At 43.7% G+C, this 16,079-nt stretch overlaps 2 protein-coding genes across 2 annotated transcripts in view; both read right to left on the minus strand.

The window, feature by feature from the left end:
* Positions 1-4,146, minus strand: part of LOC144107307 (uncharacterized) — a 102,209-nt gene extending 98,063 nt beyond the window's left edge. Inside the window, exon 1 of the mRNA XM_077640304.1 lies at positions 3,994-4,146. The gene's annotated coding sequence lies outside the window, so the exon portion shown is untranslated. The remainder of the gene's footprint in view (positions 1-3,993) is intronic.
* A 6,222-nt stretch (positions 4,147-10,368) lies between these two features.
* Positions 10,369-12,855, minus strand: LOC144128830 (uncharacterized). The gene is made up of 2 exons (XM_077662583.1): positions 11,447-12,855; positions 10,369-10,567 (listed from the first exon to the last, which is right to left on the minus strand). Exons 1-2 carry the CDS (start codon positions 12,853-12,855, stop codon positions 10,369-10,371), a joined length of 1,608 nt encoding a protein of 535 aa, XP_077518709.1.
* Between the last annotated feature and the right edge of the window lie 3,224 nt (positions 12,856-16,079).

A 16,079-nucleotide genomic window follows, 5' to 3' on the forward strand; every position in this document is an offset into this window, starting at 1 on the left:
CCCCGACCGGACGTGATGTTACAAAACGTCATGTAATTTTCGGATCGTACGTGCCAACGCATATGACCCTGCAATTTTTCACCAATCAGCGCTGCCAGCTAATCTATCTCTGAACGCTCGTCACGGTAAAAACAGGGTAGGGATGGTGACTATTGCCGCGGGCGCATTGTTCCTTTTGCGCAATCCTGACGTCATCTCAGCTATGAACCAACCAGCCCAAACCAAAGTTCTTCTTGAGCATTGCGAGAGCCGCTCAAGCGGCTGTCAGATGAAACGTAGTGTGTACTGCCGGAGGAAATATCTCTTGGATGCTCTAAAAGTGATTTAGCCAATTGGCAACACACTTTTCAGCGATCACATTATTTCATTAACAAAGATTAAAAACCAGAGTTCCGCTTTCACGTCCTCTAGTGTGGTTTGGTTCCGGCAGCTGTCGGCTTTGTTTTCAGCTCATGAGTCCTAAAGACTTTTGACCTCAAGTGTAAGTTTATGCAGAAAGAATGATTATTAACGTGCAAGCAGCATCTCACTCATTGAAAAACGTGCAATGAGATTGTATTCAGGCTCAATTTTTTACCCTTTACAGTTTTTATTTTTAAAGCCCTGAGTGATACGTAGGTGCGGTCTGTTCAGCCTGACTGGTACATCCAGGTGGTCATTACGTACCCCATGTGGGTTAATAATTACACGATTAATTAAACTAAATTAAGTAATGCATTATTATTTTTATTTAAGAGGGAAGGTTATATAGAAAAATGTTTATAAAGAAATTATTATATAGAAAGGTTATATAGAAAAAAAGTCACCACAGCCTAAATATCAGTCCTTATTTTGCTCGTACAACATTTTCAAGCACAGTTTCTTTCCGCGTGTAATGGAATGCTGGAATTCTTTACCTGGTTGTACGCGCTCTCTTCCCTTAAAACTGTTTTTAGAGGCTATTGAGTAGTATTGCCTTTTCTTCCTCATGTTTTTTTTTCTCTGCTCACATTGTCTCTGCTGGTCGCCATTGTTGTGCTCCTTGTTTCTCTACGTTGTTTTGTTTGCACCCACCTCTGCAATAGCCCAATAGGGCTGCAGTATTACAAATAATAAATAAATAAATAAAATGACTGTCAAAATGCAAGGCGAGCCTTGCTATTATTTTTTTTTTTCAGTCGGCAGTGGGGTTCGAGATACCGAACGTCAAAAATGCGCATTTGACAGCAACTTTTCCGCTTTACCAAACCATAAAACGGTGACGCTTCGAATGCTATTATCGCCTAAATATATTTAATTTATACATCATCAAATACATCAAATGCGCCTGTATTTTACGCTTAAGGATTGCGAGAGACGCCGTTTAGAAAGATACAGTGCGAGAAAGCCTACTAAACGAGCTTTCAAACGCGTCCTTTCGACGTTCGATATTTTGTTGCACAATGCCGACTAAGAAAATTTAAAAATATATCCCACCTTCTACATAGACTGGCGTGAATTTAGTAATATATACTTGCTTTCTAAATTGAAAAATAACAGATAATTTGTTATTTTAGGTAAAGTTTTTATAATTGAGCCATATGAGGTAGAATATGTCCACCTTGCTGTACATCCCAACTCAACAGCCCGCACCGACATATCCTTCATAGTTATTGAAATAAAAATCTGCAATGGTTATAAAAGGTCGGTAACATGGTATACTATGACCTAAGCACTGTAATCATATCCTTAGCTTTCTGTTAATATGAAGAAACCTAGAGCCATGTCGCACTGACTGGGAAGCATATTGGAATCTGCTTGCGAGTGAGAAGTAACAACCGATGACCTCTGAGGGTAACGGATTTTATTAAAAGAGGGAGTACGACGAGCATGAATCGGAGCGCATTCTCAGTCTAGGTGGAAGATGTGATTACCTGAGATCGGTGGGCCTTCTGGTGCCATTCGGCGTAACCGGGCTGGCAACGATGATCTTAACGGTGACGAACGTTAATAACTCTCGTAGGTTTCGTCGCAATCACTTCTACACATTGGCAGTCAAAATTCGGACTATGGAACACCAATGTACTTCACTATTAATTATAACGTTGGACGGTACAAAAAGCACTCGCAAACGCTGCCAAACTTGATCCAGCAGGTTGCAGGTTGCAAGATGTTAAACAATAACCTTAGTTTCTAGTTTTACTGCACGTTTTCCAATCACCCGACTGTTTCTAATTTCACGAAAGAGCCCATTAAAAACCAACTGACATTGGATATATTTTCATTCCGGCCGCTGAGGAGATAGAAAACAATTTTAAAAAAGGAGGTGATAACGTAAAATAGCAGTGCATACTACAGGTATCTTTGCTTCAGCATGATTCTTCCAGATTCCTCGAGTGCGTAGGGTTGGAATATGGAGCGTACTGCTGCCTTGATTTGAATCTTCGCAATGCAAATAAGCTGAACGGATTTTTGGTGTGAAATATAAAGCCCCAGGAATATAAGAATCCTTGTGTTAGCCACTTTAAAAGTACGTCTATTGTGAATTGCAGGAAGAGTGAGCAGCATTTATTCAAAGCAGGTCGTGATTGCGGACGATGTTTTACAGTAGGGAATTATTGTCTCAAATGTGCCACTTTCTGAGCACGTTTCTCACTTTCGCGGACGTGGAAGTGTTGCGATGAAAGGTGCCCGGCGGAAGTGGACGTGACGCTGTCGTCCGCTCCGAAGGAATGAATCTTTGGGCCCGAAATTAGTACTGCAGTACCAATGAGCTCTACATAAAAGAGAATTCCGTCGCTCAAGCTAATAGTATTTTGCGCTGTGCTCACGGAGAGATGATGCAAAATTCGGACTGAATCTTGCTGCTCCATTTTAGGCAATAGTTTTTTTGCACCTCTGCGGTAAAAATATGTCGGAAACTAATTTCTTGCTCATGCATGTGCCGCAGGATGACCTCAAGTCTATGATTAGCAGAGAGTACCGGAACGTGCTACCGTTTACGCAGCATTGACTGTGTATATATGCGGCTCGACCTACGGCAGGCTTACAGCAAACTTCTGCGGGCACACTGTCCATCACAGTGGATAGAATGCGTGGCACATGTCTACACGAAGAACCTGGATTGCTAAACGCGGCAGTCTACTGATTTATCAGAATTGCTGGGGCACCTTTCCAAAAACGCTGAGTTTAAATGCGGATTCAAGGCTGCTTTCGCTAGTCATCTGAAGATCTGAAGATAAAGCTGACTCTTTGAGATGCCCAAAAACAGCGAAACCTTGGCACGCTTGGCATTTTTTTTTGTGAGTGCGTATTTGTACTGCCACCAACACTGTTGCGCTTTGCCTACCTGTTCCGAAAGACCGGCCGCCGAAAGTAAGAGCCCAAGGCATTGTCTACCAAATTTCATGCGCCGATTGCGACGCAAGCTACGTCGGCAAAATCAAAAATTTCAAAGAAAGAAATCGGCAACATAAGAACGACGTCCGCAAATTCGCAAGAGAGAGCAATCCAGTAGCCGAACGTTCCTAGGACTCCGACCATAGAATCAACTTTGAAGAAACCCGCATCCTCGGAACCGTAACAAATTACCACGAGAGGCTCCTTCTGGTATCCTGGCATATCCAAACCACCCCGAACAATACCAACCGCACAAAAGGAAACCTGCTCCCAGTATATGCCCAGGGACTTCGCTCTTCAACGCAACGAAAAAAGTCGCCATTCAGCACCTCCCTGCAGTGCGCCAGCGTGACTAACAGCCTAAACCCCCTCCCCTCCATACTTAAAAGACGCTAGCTACTGCCCTCAGTCACCCCTGATGAAGGAGCCGAGTCGGCTTCGATACGTTGGGTTAAAATTAAAATTTTGGTTGGAGATGTGCAGTTTATTATGTCTTCAAACCCAACCAGACAGGCAAATCTGTCGAAATGTTTAGTTTTCAAAACACTGCATGCATGTGTAACTCAAAGCTAGCGCATGCTTAAGTGTCTAGCTTGGGAGGCTGTCAGCAAAAGTAGCCAGGCAAGTACGTCTCACCCTTTCATCTTTTCTTCCTCTCGAACTTGTGCTCGCCTTGCAGGCCGTCAAGGCGAGCGTTGTCACGAGCAATGTGTTCTCGACGCTGGCGAAGAGGAGCGCGCGTCCAGCGCGTTCGAGCCGTTGGGCCGTCACGACAGTGGCCGTCTCTGATTGGCCCATTGATTGGCGGCGCCCCGTGGAACACGCGTTGCCCCCAGAGACGGCGGCACTACACCCCCTCCCGCTTAGCTACACGCGCAAGCGGCCGGCCTTCAACCGTCTCAAGGCAATTATCGTTTTGCCGTGGAGCAGCCGACACGACTTCGCGTTTTCACGAATGAGCTCGCTCGCTAGTCGGTCGGATGTCCTTCCGCGCGCTTCGTTTGTAAGAGAGCGCCGTCTTATCTAGAAAGTAGGGAACAAATTTGCCCCTATTTGTATATTGCCTCTTGAGCAAGCTGGCTCTAATGGACAGGTATATGTTCTGTCAGTGAACTGTTGTCATACATCTCACAAAACAGGCGCAACTTTATTCCCTTAAAAGGTCTGTTTACTGACTTCTATGAACTGCATTTATATTTTTCACCAATCGAATCATTCTTGAAGAAATAAATGAATACCCGGCTGCGCCGTTGAGAAACCCGACAAAAGCGCTTAAATCCTAGTTTTTTTTGTACTTTAGTCTCGATTTGCCCTGGTGGTCGCAGCCTACAAAGTGATATCGGGGACACGACGACTGCCGCGCCGCGTACGCCAAATAGAATTGCAATAATTAGAGTGACAAAACTGTGCTAAAGTTTGTTGGAGCTTAGTGGAAAGCACTAAGGTGGTTTTAAAACGCTATAAACTACATAAGACTGCTGACCTCTATCACACACACCAGCAATCGCTCTTCACAGCAGTACCGCTGCTTAGGTTCTGCGAAGTGTCGCAGGTAGCACAGTGGCACTCAGCCTGTCTGAGAACTTTTTATTATTTAAAATACTAGCGCATGCAACTAGGACACAGACATCCCAACTGAAAAAACGACCTCGGCCCTATGTTGGGCCAAAGTCGATAGCCAGCCTGGCCAACCTTGGCCCTAGCTTGGCAAACTTGGTTGGGCCGAGGTTGGGATTGGTGATTGGCCTTACACCGGCCGACCTTTGGCTGCCAACATAGGGCCGAGGCCATATGCCGACCTTGTAGTCGCCAGCCAGTGCCCTGCTAGATTGTGAATCTATGACAAATCGTGGTTACCTTATCTGTATGACATTCGAAAACTAAGTTTTGGCCACGAGGAATTCGACCTGTATGCACAGGCATCTTGGGGAGAAACACACAATGAAGACGAACTTGCAGCAATTATTAATGTCTTCCTTCATGCAGACATCAGCATACAAGCAGTTCCACTCGCTGTAAACGCACGCCTACTGTGCAATCTTACAAAAAAAGTGTTATTCTTCAGTGTTCACTGCCTCCCTTGCTCGAGTCGGCTGGCGCCTATGGCTCCGGCCACCTTCACGACCTTGCGCTCCAATCAGCCAGTGCTTTATGACAGCGCTGCTATTCTTCAGGGATGCTTGGTCTCAGGGTAGTGTGCTCTCAGGAAGGGTTCGATAAAAGAAGAGAGCAAAAACAAATGCCACCACTTCAGAAAAGCTCAAACCAGCTCAGCTGTGATATTCCTACCAAATAATCCAGTGCTTTGTAGTCCAGACTCGGATGAAACAGTAGTCAGCACTATATTCTATTACCGTTGCAATATTTTCTTTGAATCCAACATAACATGTAGCAATGAGGGCAACATGCAATAAACTAGAATATCTGTCCTTTGTACAATGCATCCATTATATATTTGTAGGCAGTCTTCAATGTCTTCACAATAGCATTATAAATGTTTTAGCCAAAATCAGGGCATTATATACTGAAAATTTGGCATTGTGTGTACCGTTATAAATAGCACTAAACAATTGCCAGCAGTATTAGAAATTCAATTTTTTTTACAACTGCATGACACCTGATGCAGCATATAGTAGCAATTGTTTTAACAAGTTGCTTTAATGAGGTAATCTAAACCGGCAATAAAACAGCTACACTGCCACCAACATGCAAATTGACCCTTAAATACAGGTAAATCTTTTACAACCTGCATTTTGTTAGGTCCATGTCACAGAAGTGCCAAAATAAAGAATGAATACGAAATTTCTTCATGACAAAGTAGACTGAATAGAGTAGAATTTCGAAGCACTTCAAATTTTTTTCCTAGAAAAACATTGCGGGGTTTAATGTCCCGGGAGCAACACATGGACTATGAGGGACACCTTAGTGGAGGGCTGCAGAGTAATCTAGACCACCTGGGTAACGTATGCTGAAATCGCACAGCACACGAGCACTTTTTCATTTCGCCTCAATCATAAAGCCGCCAGCGCGGCTTGGATCGAACCTGCGGCACTGAGATCAGCAGCTGAAGGCCAAAGCCACTTAGCCACCACAGTGAGCAAAAAACAAAAACTTTCCTTCGCGATGCCACGTCCCCACAGCATAGATGGGCATTGTCAATCGGCTAGTCACATTCTAATTACTGAAGCCTACAAATTTGCTAAAACCATAATTTATGTATGCACTCATTGCACGTCCCTACATTCCTAAAGTTCCTGGGAGAACTGAAGCAATGAAACAGGAATTCAGTGCGCCACGGTGTTATTTTGGAATAAACCACCAGTTAAATTTTCCTTTTGCACTTTTCAAGCAAAATAAATCTAACAAGGTGAATAATGCAAACACCATACTAGCAACCAAAAATTCCGTATATGTGCGAGCCAAGCTCTTCAGCTAACTTGTACTTTTTTAGTACTCATCTAAAAGGACCGCAGCGCTGGCCAAGTGGATTGAGCATCCGCCTCGCATATGTGGGAGGTGCGGGGTTCGATCCATAGCACCGCCGGGTACCCACCGGTGATACAATGGGTACAAGCTTTCCCCTGGACTGGTGCTCGGCTTATTTAGGGTGAAATGCTTGGGAAATGGGTCTTCGACCCCACCTTGAGAATTTGAAAATACCTTGTGCCATTGCGCTCCTTGGCCATAGATGCCCTTGCGCCATAAACATCCATAATCACCATCACTCATCTAAAAGCAAATAAACCATGTTTTCACCTTTCCACTGCCCATGCAATCAGCATAAAAATCTCCAAGTTAAGCCTGTGGCCTGTTTGGGTCACTTAAAAGTAAATTCATACATTTCACTATGTTTGCAATGTCATATACGCTGCATAGATAAAACCCTGCCGCATAAATAAAAAACAGCAAACAACAACAGAAGTTTGTGAAGGAAAGAATATTCAAAATGGTAGATTCATTTTCTGTTATGACAAAGTTGTCAGAAAATTACTATATACCTTTGTATGGACAAATTCAGATACCTTCTGCAAAAGCGACTCAGGCTATGAGGAACGCCGTAGCGGAGGGCTCTGGGAATTTCCACCATTTGGGAAAATGTGTTCTACTCAAGAATATATGGCTGATAAAATGACCAACCTGTTTAGCACAGCATGACAATTCTTCACCAGTGTAATCAATCATTTACCCAGGATCATGTTATTAATGTTCTTCAGCTCAGCAAATGCGTGCTTGCAGCCGCGAGACCTTTCCAACGGAATCGCAGTGATGCTGCTTTGCTCATCAAGTTTCGCATCAAAATTTGAACAGTGTCTTGAAAATCCGTGCCGCCAAATCATGAGCAGTAGTTTGTCTGCAGACGCATCATACCAAACATTAAAAAAAAGCTGAGCAAGAGTTTAAACAGCAAAAATTAGACTTACAAGTACTTCCATGTTTCCTTCTGAGGAAAGATATTCTTCAATTGCTTGGACATCTGCCACTGTTGATGCAGGTAGCTTTGGGCAATCTTGGGACAAAACTAAAGCTTTTGTTGCTTTGCTTGCAGTTAGCAGTGACCTCAAACTCTTCAGCTCGATGATTAGTTTCATCTGGTTGTCAAAAACTTTCTTTTCGAAGGCTAGAAGCAAAATAAGGGCAACTTTGAGGTAAGATCCAGAAAAAGAATTTGACTTCTCCTAAGTAGAAAGCAGAGCATCAGCACTCTATGCACTACAGTCGAGTATTTAGAACTTCAAACCTATATATCTTATTCCTGTTTACAGGCCCGATATAACTGGTACATCAACATCTGAAGCATTGTCAAATGCAGTGCATCATATATTGTTTGGACAGCAAATAAACTGGTACTAAAGAAAAAAAGCTGTAGACGCACTCATACCAGTGAACCATGCAGGCAGGCTACCGGCCTCTTTCGGGGCACTTGTGTTTGCAGGAGCTGTGACAAACAAAAAAAAATATGGTACATATTTTTATACACATTTCACGTAAGGAGCATCTGATATCTATGCTATAGGAATTAACAGCCGTGCTGTTACACAGCATTAAGTTGAAATGTTATTAAAGTCGAAAGAGCAGCACACAAACATTCTACACTTTCAAATGCCTTCGAAAAGCAAATTTGTGAGCCCGCTGTGCACGGTGTCTTTAAGCTATAATTTGTAAAACGAATACTTACAACTGAATACCTACTTCTAAATGAATAAATGTGAGCTGACCCTACACGAAATGCCTTTTTTATTTACTGTGAGGAATGCAGCTACTCAATGTGGTGGCTTGCTGGTGTGGTTTGGCCTTTACCAGCTTAGTTTTGAAGTCCATGTTCATAAGCAGGATAACACATAAAGGGAGTGAAATGACACCATGTAAACATACACAACAAAAATATGTCACACGATAAAAGAAAAGCACGCAGCCCACAGCAAGGATTTAGATATAAGTTGCATCCAGTAAACATAAGCCCCCAATTCTATGCAGCACATTTTGTTACTCATAACAATGTATTCTCACGGAGTCCACCCTCATATGCTTCAAACATTCAACTAAGGTTATAAAAACTAAACTAGGCAGCAGCAGCCTCACTGTAGTATGCCAGATGTTGAAGCTTTCGACTGCCTCTGGAAACCATCATGGAGCAATGTACCGTTTACACAAGTCAATGGTATTCGGAATTTTTAGTGTTATTCGACTCATTTCAAGGTGTGTGCGGCACAAGATAGCATAAAAATTAATAAAATTGAAAGATAAGGTTGTTAAAAAAACGCAGCAGATATCACACCTGCTTCACAGTCAGCGCTACTGCTGTCCTGACCCCACGAAGATGTGGTGGCTTTGTCCTGAAGACCTGCAATTTCATTGCTGAAACGTACAATTTTTAGATGTACATGTTTCAGTCGTAAGCAGAATACATTGCTGAATCTTACCCATGTAAGCAAAAGAGAAATTAGTAGGTTACTGACAGTAATGCAAATCACTACTAAATGATGTACAGCCAGCTTGAAATGAACTACAGACAAAATGAAACACTAAAATATATAGTGATAACTCCATACCCGCACCATGCTTGGAAAATATTTCTGATAGGCGAAACATTCCTGGAAGCTGTTTCATGTGCCTGTTGAATGTCGTAGGTGACTTAGAAAGCACCCTTGGAACTTGTCTTTCCCTTGCAGCCACGAAGCCATCTATAAGGTTTTCAGAGACATTTCGTTGCACTATGCTCTTCGATTTTTGATTCAATGAAGCAGTTTTAGGTCAATATAGAATAAACAATATGATTATGCCTCATTGCTTTCGCATAAATATATGGCTGCACACAGCAGTGTTATACCTCGAATGTAGACTTGCTCTGAAGAGTTGCGTCTGATGGGAATATGCTCTTGGACGTCTTGGCTCATGCCAGATCCTTTCCCTCCTACATGAAAGAAATATTGCAATTAAACAAAATAACTGCCCCACAGAAGAAAAATCATGTATTCAGCAATAGTGCAATTAGGAACAATAACAAACAAGTCACAAGAAATGAGCGAAAATGCAACTGGCACTCACTTTTCATCACAGTGCCTGGTGACCGACCCTCGAGGATGTCATCACTTTCACTGTCCGAAAGGAGCACTGCCTTTCGCTTTCTCCGGCGCTTTTTTTCAACAACTGAGCCTTCTGAGTCCAGGTGTGATGTCATAAGGGCATGCGGAAGACACTCTTTGGCGCGCTCATATGTGCCTGGGTCAAGAAACAGTTTTAGAGCACCCATGAGATATATTTCAAATTTTACCAACTGCATATAAACAATATTTAATAAGCACCTTTGTGCAGTGTGGGCGACTTCATACAAAGAGTCCTTGTTATGTTGCATCATCTTTAAAGGAGCCCTGTTGCTGAACACATTCTTCCTAACCTTACACCAAAGAATAAAAATTACAGTACTGAAACGATATATGTCCACTACAGAAGAGCAGACATATACAGCCTTGTGCAATGTTATCACTGTAAAAATGAAACAAAATGGTGCTCTCATTTAGTTGCAAGAATTCTTGCCTTGCAACCTTCCCAGTCGTCCTCTACAGGCACTGCTAACAAGATCATGCGGTCAATTTCTTTTTTTGCTGTTGTTGGTGGCCAATAGCAAGTTGCACCATCAGCTTCCATTTTCACCCAGCTTTCAGGCACCACATAGGTGCTACCTTCGTCAGTGAACTCCACAATGTCAAACCTGCAGGGAGAAGTATCATAATAGGTGTGAACAAGACATGGCACATAAAACAAACACCAAATGAGAGATAGACATGGAAGTGTGGCACAGGAGCCAAATGCGCTTCTAAGAGATACAGAGCGAAGCAAAGCTATTTCACAATTAACCTGTAGCTGGGGTTTTCTGAAATCAGCATCAAATGCAAGCAAGGCTATACGTACTCGCATGCTTTACCCAAGGGCAGTGTAGTGACTGTCGCTGTGGCTTAGAAAGTGAAACACCCTTGGCTCCAGTTTAAGAGTTAGAAGCAAGAGCTTCACAACAACAGATTCTGTGTGCATGCATCAACACAGCATGCATATAAAACGCTGCAACATGCAGGCATGAAATGATTGCTGTGCTTACGTTTCAGAAAAATGTCTGAGCAGGTGTTTCGTAGGCAAGAAGAAACACACGGAGCTGAAGCTTGAAAACTCCAGATGTCACAGCCACAAACACTTCACAATTAGCAGTTTTTCATTCTCACGTCACAACTTCACAATCATCAGCACTTCACATCAACAGCTTTGGGTTCGCAGCCACATATACAGTGCACTGACATGATCTTCATGATGCATTAGTAAAAGCACAGTGGTTTTCAAAAGCCACAAAAGCACCAACAACTGGAGTATGAAAAAATCAGAAGAGAGAAAACAGCGAAAAATCCTTTATTTGAAAGGCAAAAGCTGTCTTTTGCAGACGACCTCAGACAATAACGATATTTGAAATGCCTGGGCAACATGAAAAGAAGTCATAAGAGATGAAACAGTGAAAAAAACGTCCTTTCTCTTTAACGGAAAAAGCTGGCCTTTGCAGACAACGTCAGAAAATAAAAATACTTCAAGATTGCTGCCACGAGACGAAACATTAAAGACTGACAGTAGCGATGACCTACAGGGGCGGGTGTAGAAGTCTCCTTCGTTCTTGCACAGCTTACCAACAATGAGTATCTCGGACCCAGACAAAAGAAAATTGCTGGCACGAACAATCCTGTTTCCACTAAGTAAGAGGCAATTGTCAGGCTGTTTTCTTCTTATAACGCTCTCTCTCCACGTCGCTTTTCGATACTGCTTCAGGGCAGGGTACAACAAAGCAGGACCACTGGAATGACAAGAAGAGTGAAGGACTTCATACGCAGAAAATTCAGCACTAGATCTATTTTCAACAACTGAGCAGGCTTGTTGTTCCATGATTCTGCTGTACAGCTGCTCCAAAGGCTTGTTCCCAAACCTCACATGGGCCTTGAGATCTTTCAAGTAGTTCTCAAAAGCGAAACAAATAAATTTATCCAGGCAGCCAAGCTGCCGGCATTCATTGGCCAAGTGAATGAGACCATGTACATTGTAAAATAAGGATTCTTTCCCATAAATTGACTTGCACTTGCTTACAAAACTGCGCAGCAACTGATCAGCATAGTCTATGAAACAGTCCATTGATGAACAAGAAAGAATTGCAATGCCAACATGTAACTGTAGAAAATGCTCATACATAACCCTCGGCAAAATTTTCTTTGCAACAACAGGACCTGAATACAGCAAGAACTGTCTGAACTCTGTAGCCTTCCATCGCTCAAACATGTCAACTGCTCGGGGGTTTCGTGCAAAATCACTGGTTATGTGCTGTCGCATTGTAGCCAAATGTCCCGATAATTGCACAACATAGAAGTGTGCCAGCCGCACCTTTAGTGGACCTCTCAACCAGTAACCAATAAGCTTTCGCACAACACCGAGGCACACCAAATGCATGTAGTCTAGTGGAAATCTTGTCACCATCGGGATACCAATTGATGTCAATGGGGAAATGCCTTTGTGATGCTCTGCCTGAGTTTGATCAGCAAATGCCTGATCGGTGCGCAGTGGGCTGTCCATGCTCTGGTGAGTAATGCGTCCAAGATAGACACCCTTAGTGCAGCACTTGTCACCTCCATAGTAGCCAGAAAATAATTTTGTGGCTTTCACAAAGGCCTTCGCTGGTGGATCACAAAGAATGGCTCTTAGTACCACCTTATAAGCTATGGATTTGTGTAGATTACCATTTGACAGCAAAGCGCCCATTTCTTCATTGAACGCTTTGAGGTACTCATCCAGACAAGTCGGTTTCGATGTGCCGCAAAATATCCCCACAGGAAAAATAATTTCAGATTGCTTGCTGCGAGGGTGGTGAACGTGCACAAGTATGGGCCATACTTGTGTACAACTGCTCTTAAACAGAGGCAGGCCATCAATGTTGACTGATATTGAGAAAACATTACTTGGAGCCGAATGCCACATATCTAATCCACGCAATAAGCCGCTCTGAAGCCCAAAATGAACGTACTCACCACTGCCGAGATGTTCAAGTGGTACGCTTTGTCGCGTGGACACTAGAGCAAACTGTGTCTTAGGAAGCTCAGTGAAGTGCGGCCTAAGAATGTCAAGCAGTGAATTTACTGCCGCTCTCCTGATATGATGCTTCACAGCCCAAGCCCTCAACTGGCTCCATATCCCCTCTGGACACTTGGCATTGTCGGGAACATCAACCAAGTCATGTTCATCAGGCTCCACGGGACCAGCGTTTTGACCGTGCAAGTCACTTCCATCTGACTCAGCTTGATCTGCACTTGAACACTGTGCCTCAGCTGCCATGACAGTGGATTCAAAAGTATTCACTGCTGCATATGCTTGCCCTAAGCTGTCTTCCAGCGGCGCAAATCTATCGTTTCCAACGCTTGCTAAACGTGATGGATTGTCGCATTGCAAATGGGGCAATGTCTCAGAGCATGCTGCCGCCTCTGCGTCTTCTGCGACTTGCTGCAAACACCGAACGCTGCCCGTCTTCGCCAGATAAAGCTCTCGGCGACGTTGTGCCCTCAAGAACCGTTCCATGATGATCGAGGTCTTACCTTCCGACGTATAGATCAGGTGGCACTGTTGTCATAGTGGAAGGCCAAGACACTGGACGAAGGAACAATCCAAACAATTGAAGGACTATGCCAGCTACGCCGCTCCAGCGTATTACGGAACTATAGAGCATCGGAGTCGAAAAAAACGCGGTAAGAGTATCACGCCGCAGATTCAGTCGTTGTGACACCGCACTTTCGTAGATGTGGTGTCAGAAATATGTTCGTAAGGAACAAAAAACAAAATAAATGTGTTATTTTATTCTTTGCTCTCAAATTATGGAAGTCGAAATTTACATTGCTTCACTGCGTCCACTTGAAAAAAAAATTACTTGCCAGTTTTAATCAATTATCAAAACCGAAACTTTTGAGTTTCGGTTTCGTTTATGAATAGAATCACGGGACTTTTCTTTCTATCTTTCGATGCAAAGTACTGCACTCGTCCGACAAATAATTAAATGCTCAGCATTAAAAAAATAGATGCCGCAGCATTGCACCTGCATATTGCTTATAAATATACATTTCACCGATTGATAAACTAGGCTCGATCACCAGTCATACGCGCACACTGTATACGTAAAAATAAAAATGTTTGGGATAATATGAAACGTCGATCGAGCTTCTCGATCGTCCGTGTTTTCCGCGCGCCTACTGCGTGCGTCTTGTGGCTGGATGAACACTGGCCAAGCAAGTGGGAAGCCAACCATGGCCCTACGATGGTCCCCGTTTGGTTGCCCGAGCATTGGGTACCGACTAATTCCCTATCATTTGCCGGTCGTTGGCTGAACGTTTTTGGCCAACTATTAACCAGCGCAATTGGCAGCCAACCACGGCCCGGCTTGGGACCGCCATTGGTTGGCCGAGGGTACCGGCTGCCGAGCGCTGTCAAATTGCTTACCGATGGTCGGCCGTCGGCCAATTTCACTTGGGATCGAAAACACAGGACGAGCGCTAAACATGAACTGAGGTTTTACTGCGACAGAAAGGTACATGAATGCACTTCGGTGGCGCATGCGCGCACTGGTTTATAACAACACAAGCACAATCTACTCAAAATGTGGCAAACTCTTCCTGAGCTACATTTTCTCTTTTTAGGAACAAGGCAAGTGAAGTCGTGCTAACACAGTTATCACCTTTCCTTCTAATTTGATAGGCCTCACAAATCTCAGGGCCTAATCTTATGCCTACCCTACCAAGCACGCACGTGGCATCAAACGCTGATGTATTCACGCTGGTGGGGTGGATTCATTGGCGGGGGCCGGCCATTTGGCAAAGCATTGTAAGCTGTGCGGGTGCGTGCCGACGTTTGATGCCACGTGTGTGCTTGATAGGGGAGGCACACGGTTAGGCCCTGAGATTTGTGAGGCCTATCACATTAGCAGGGAAGGTGTTAACTGTGTTATCCCGACATCACTTTCTTTGTATGAAAAAGAAAAAATGTAGCCCAGAAAGAGTTTGCCACATTTTTAGTAGATTGTGCTTGTGTTGTTATAACTCAGTGTGAGCATGAGCCACCGAAGTGCATTTATGTACCTTTCTGTCGCAGCAAAACCTCAGTTCATGTTTAGCGCTCGTGCTGTCTTCTTCTATGTCTGTGTCCTAGTTGCATGCGCTAGTCTTTTAATTAATGATGACACACAAACTAGACCACCTTTCAACCTTGATCACAGAGAACCAAACATCCTTGATGGAAAAGCATGGCTAAATTGTGCTTTGAACGAATGCAAGGCGCCTGAGATTTCTTCCTGCAAAGATAACTTAATGTATTGCACTTTGCCTTGTTCACAAAGAGTTTTACATCAACTACAGGCGACGTTGCCGGATTACTTGGAGAACCACGGAAATTTCACACAGCACGACGCAACCCAAGCCTGACTTTGCCAATTTCAATTATCAATCCTTGCCGAAATCACGAGCTCTCCTGTAGCTGCTGTTATCTTAGGAGCCGATCTACAAGAATGTGCCAGTATTTTTATACTTTTTTTCAGCATGCGCGGACAAAGCACAGAAAGACACGAATACAAACAACGGCTCAGCAGGGATGGGCAAAGGACGAAGAAAGAGTGCCCGCTGAAAAATAAATGTCTAAGCTCTTTATGTTCTCTGACCTCTTCCTGTTACGTGGTGCTGAAAACGATGCAACGCTAACTTGCCCAGCAGCTTGTGTTATTTTAGTACGAAACGACTACTTCACTAGCGATCCTGAAAATACTGTTGCGTCTCCCAAGCCTCGACCTTTAAGATTAAATGACTTGGATACGATGCGGCAAGGGAAGGTCACATGGTACGAAAGTTTAGAAGAAATTGTCTTGGAGGCATAGTGGCTACTGTATGCCGTGTCACATAAAGACATGGGCAAACGTGGAGAGACCCCGCAAGTGGGGATGATTGCGCTTTTTCTTTTTGTAAAGCCTCGCCTCGCAGTAGTGTGCGGGCTAAAAGGCTGACATATTTTGTCACGTCCCCTATGGATGTATTAAAAACAGTCGCTGCACTGTCAGAAAGCGCTCGCACGCAGTTTTGTTGGCTCGCGTGGTCACTCCACTTTTGCGCAGGTGTGTACAGGACAATGTTTCATGCGAATTGAAAGAAGAATTTAAGGCAATGTCTATGCAT

Source organism: Amblyomma americanum, chromosome 1 (assembly GCF_052857255.1).
Source record: "Amblyomma americanum isolate KBUSLIRL-KWMA chromosome 1, ASM5285725v1, whole genome shotgun sequence".
NCBI lineage: Eukaryota > Metazoa > Arthropoda > Arachnida > Ixodida > Ixodidae > Amblyomma > Amblyomma americanum.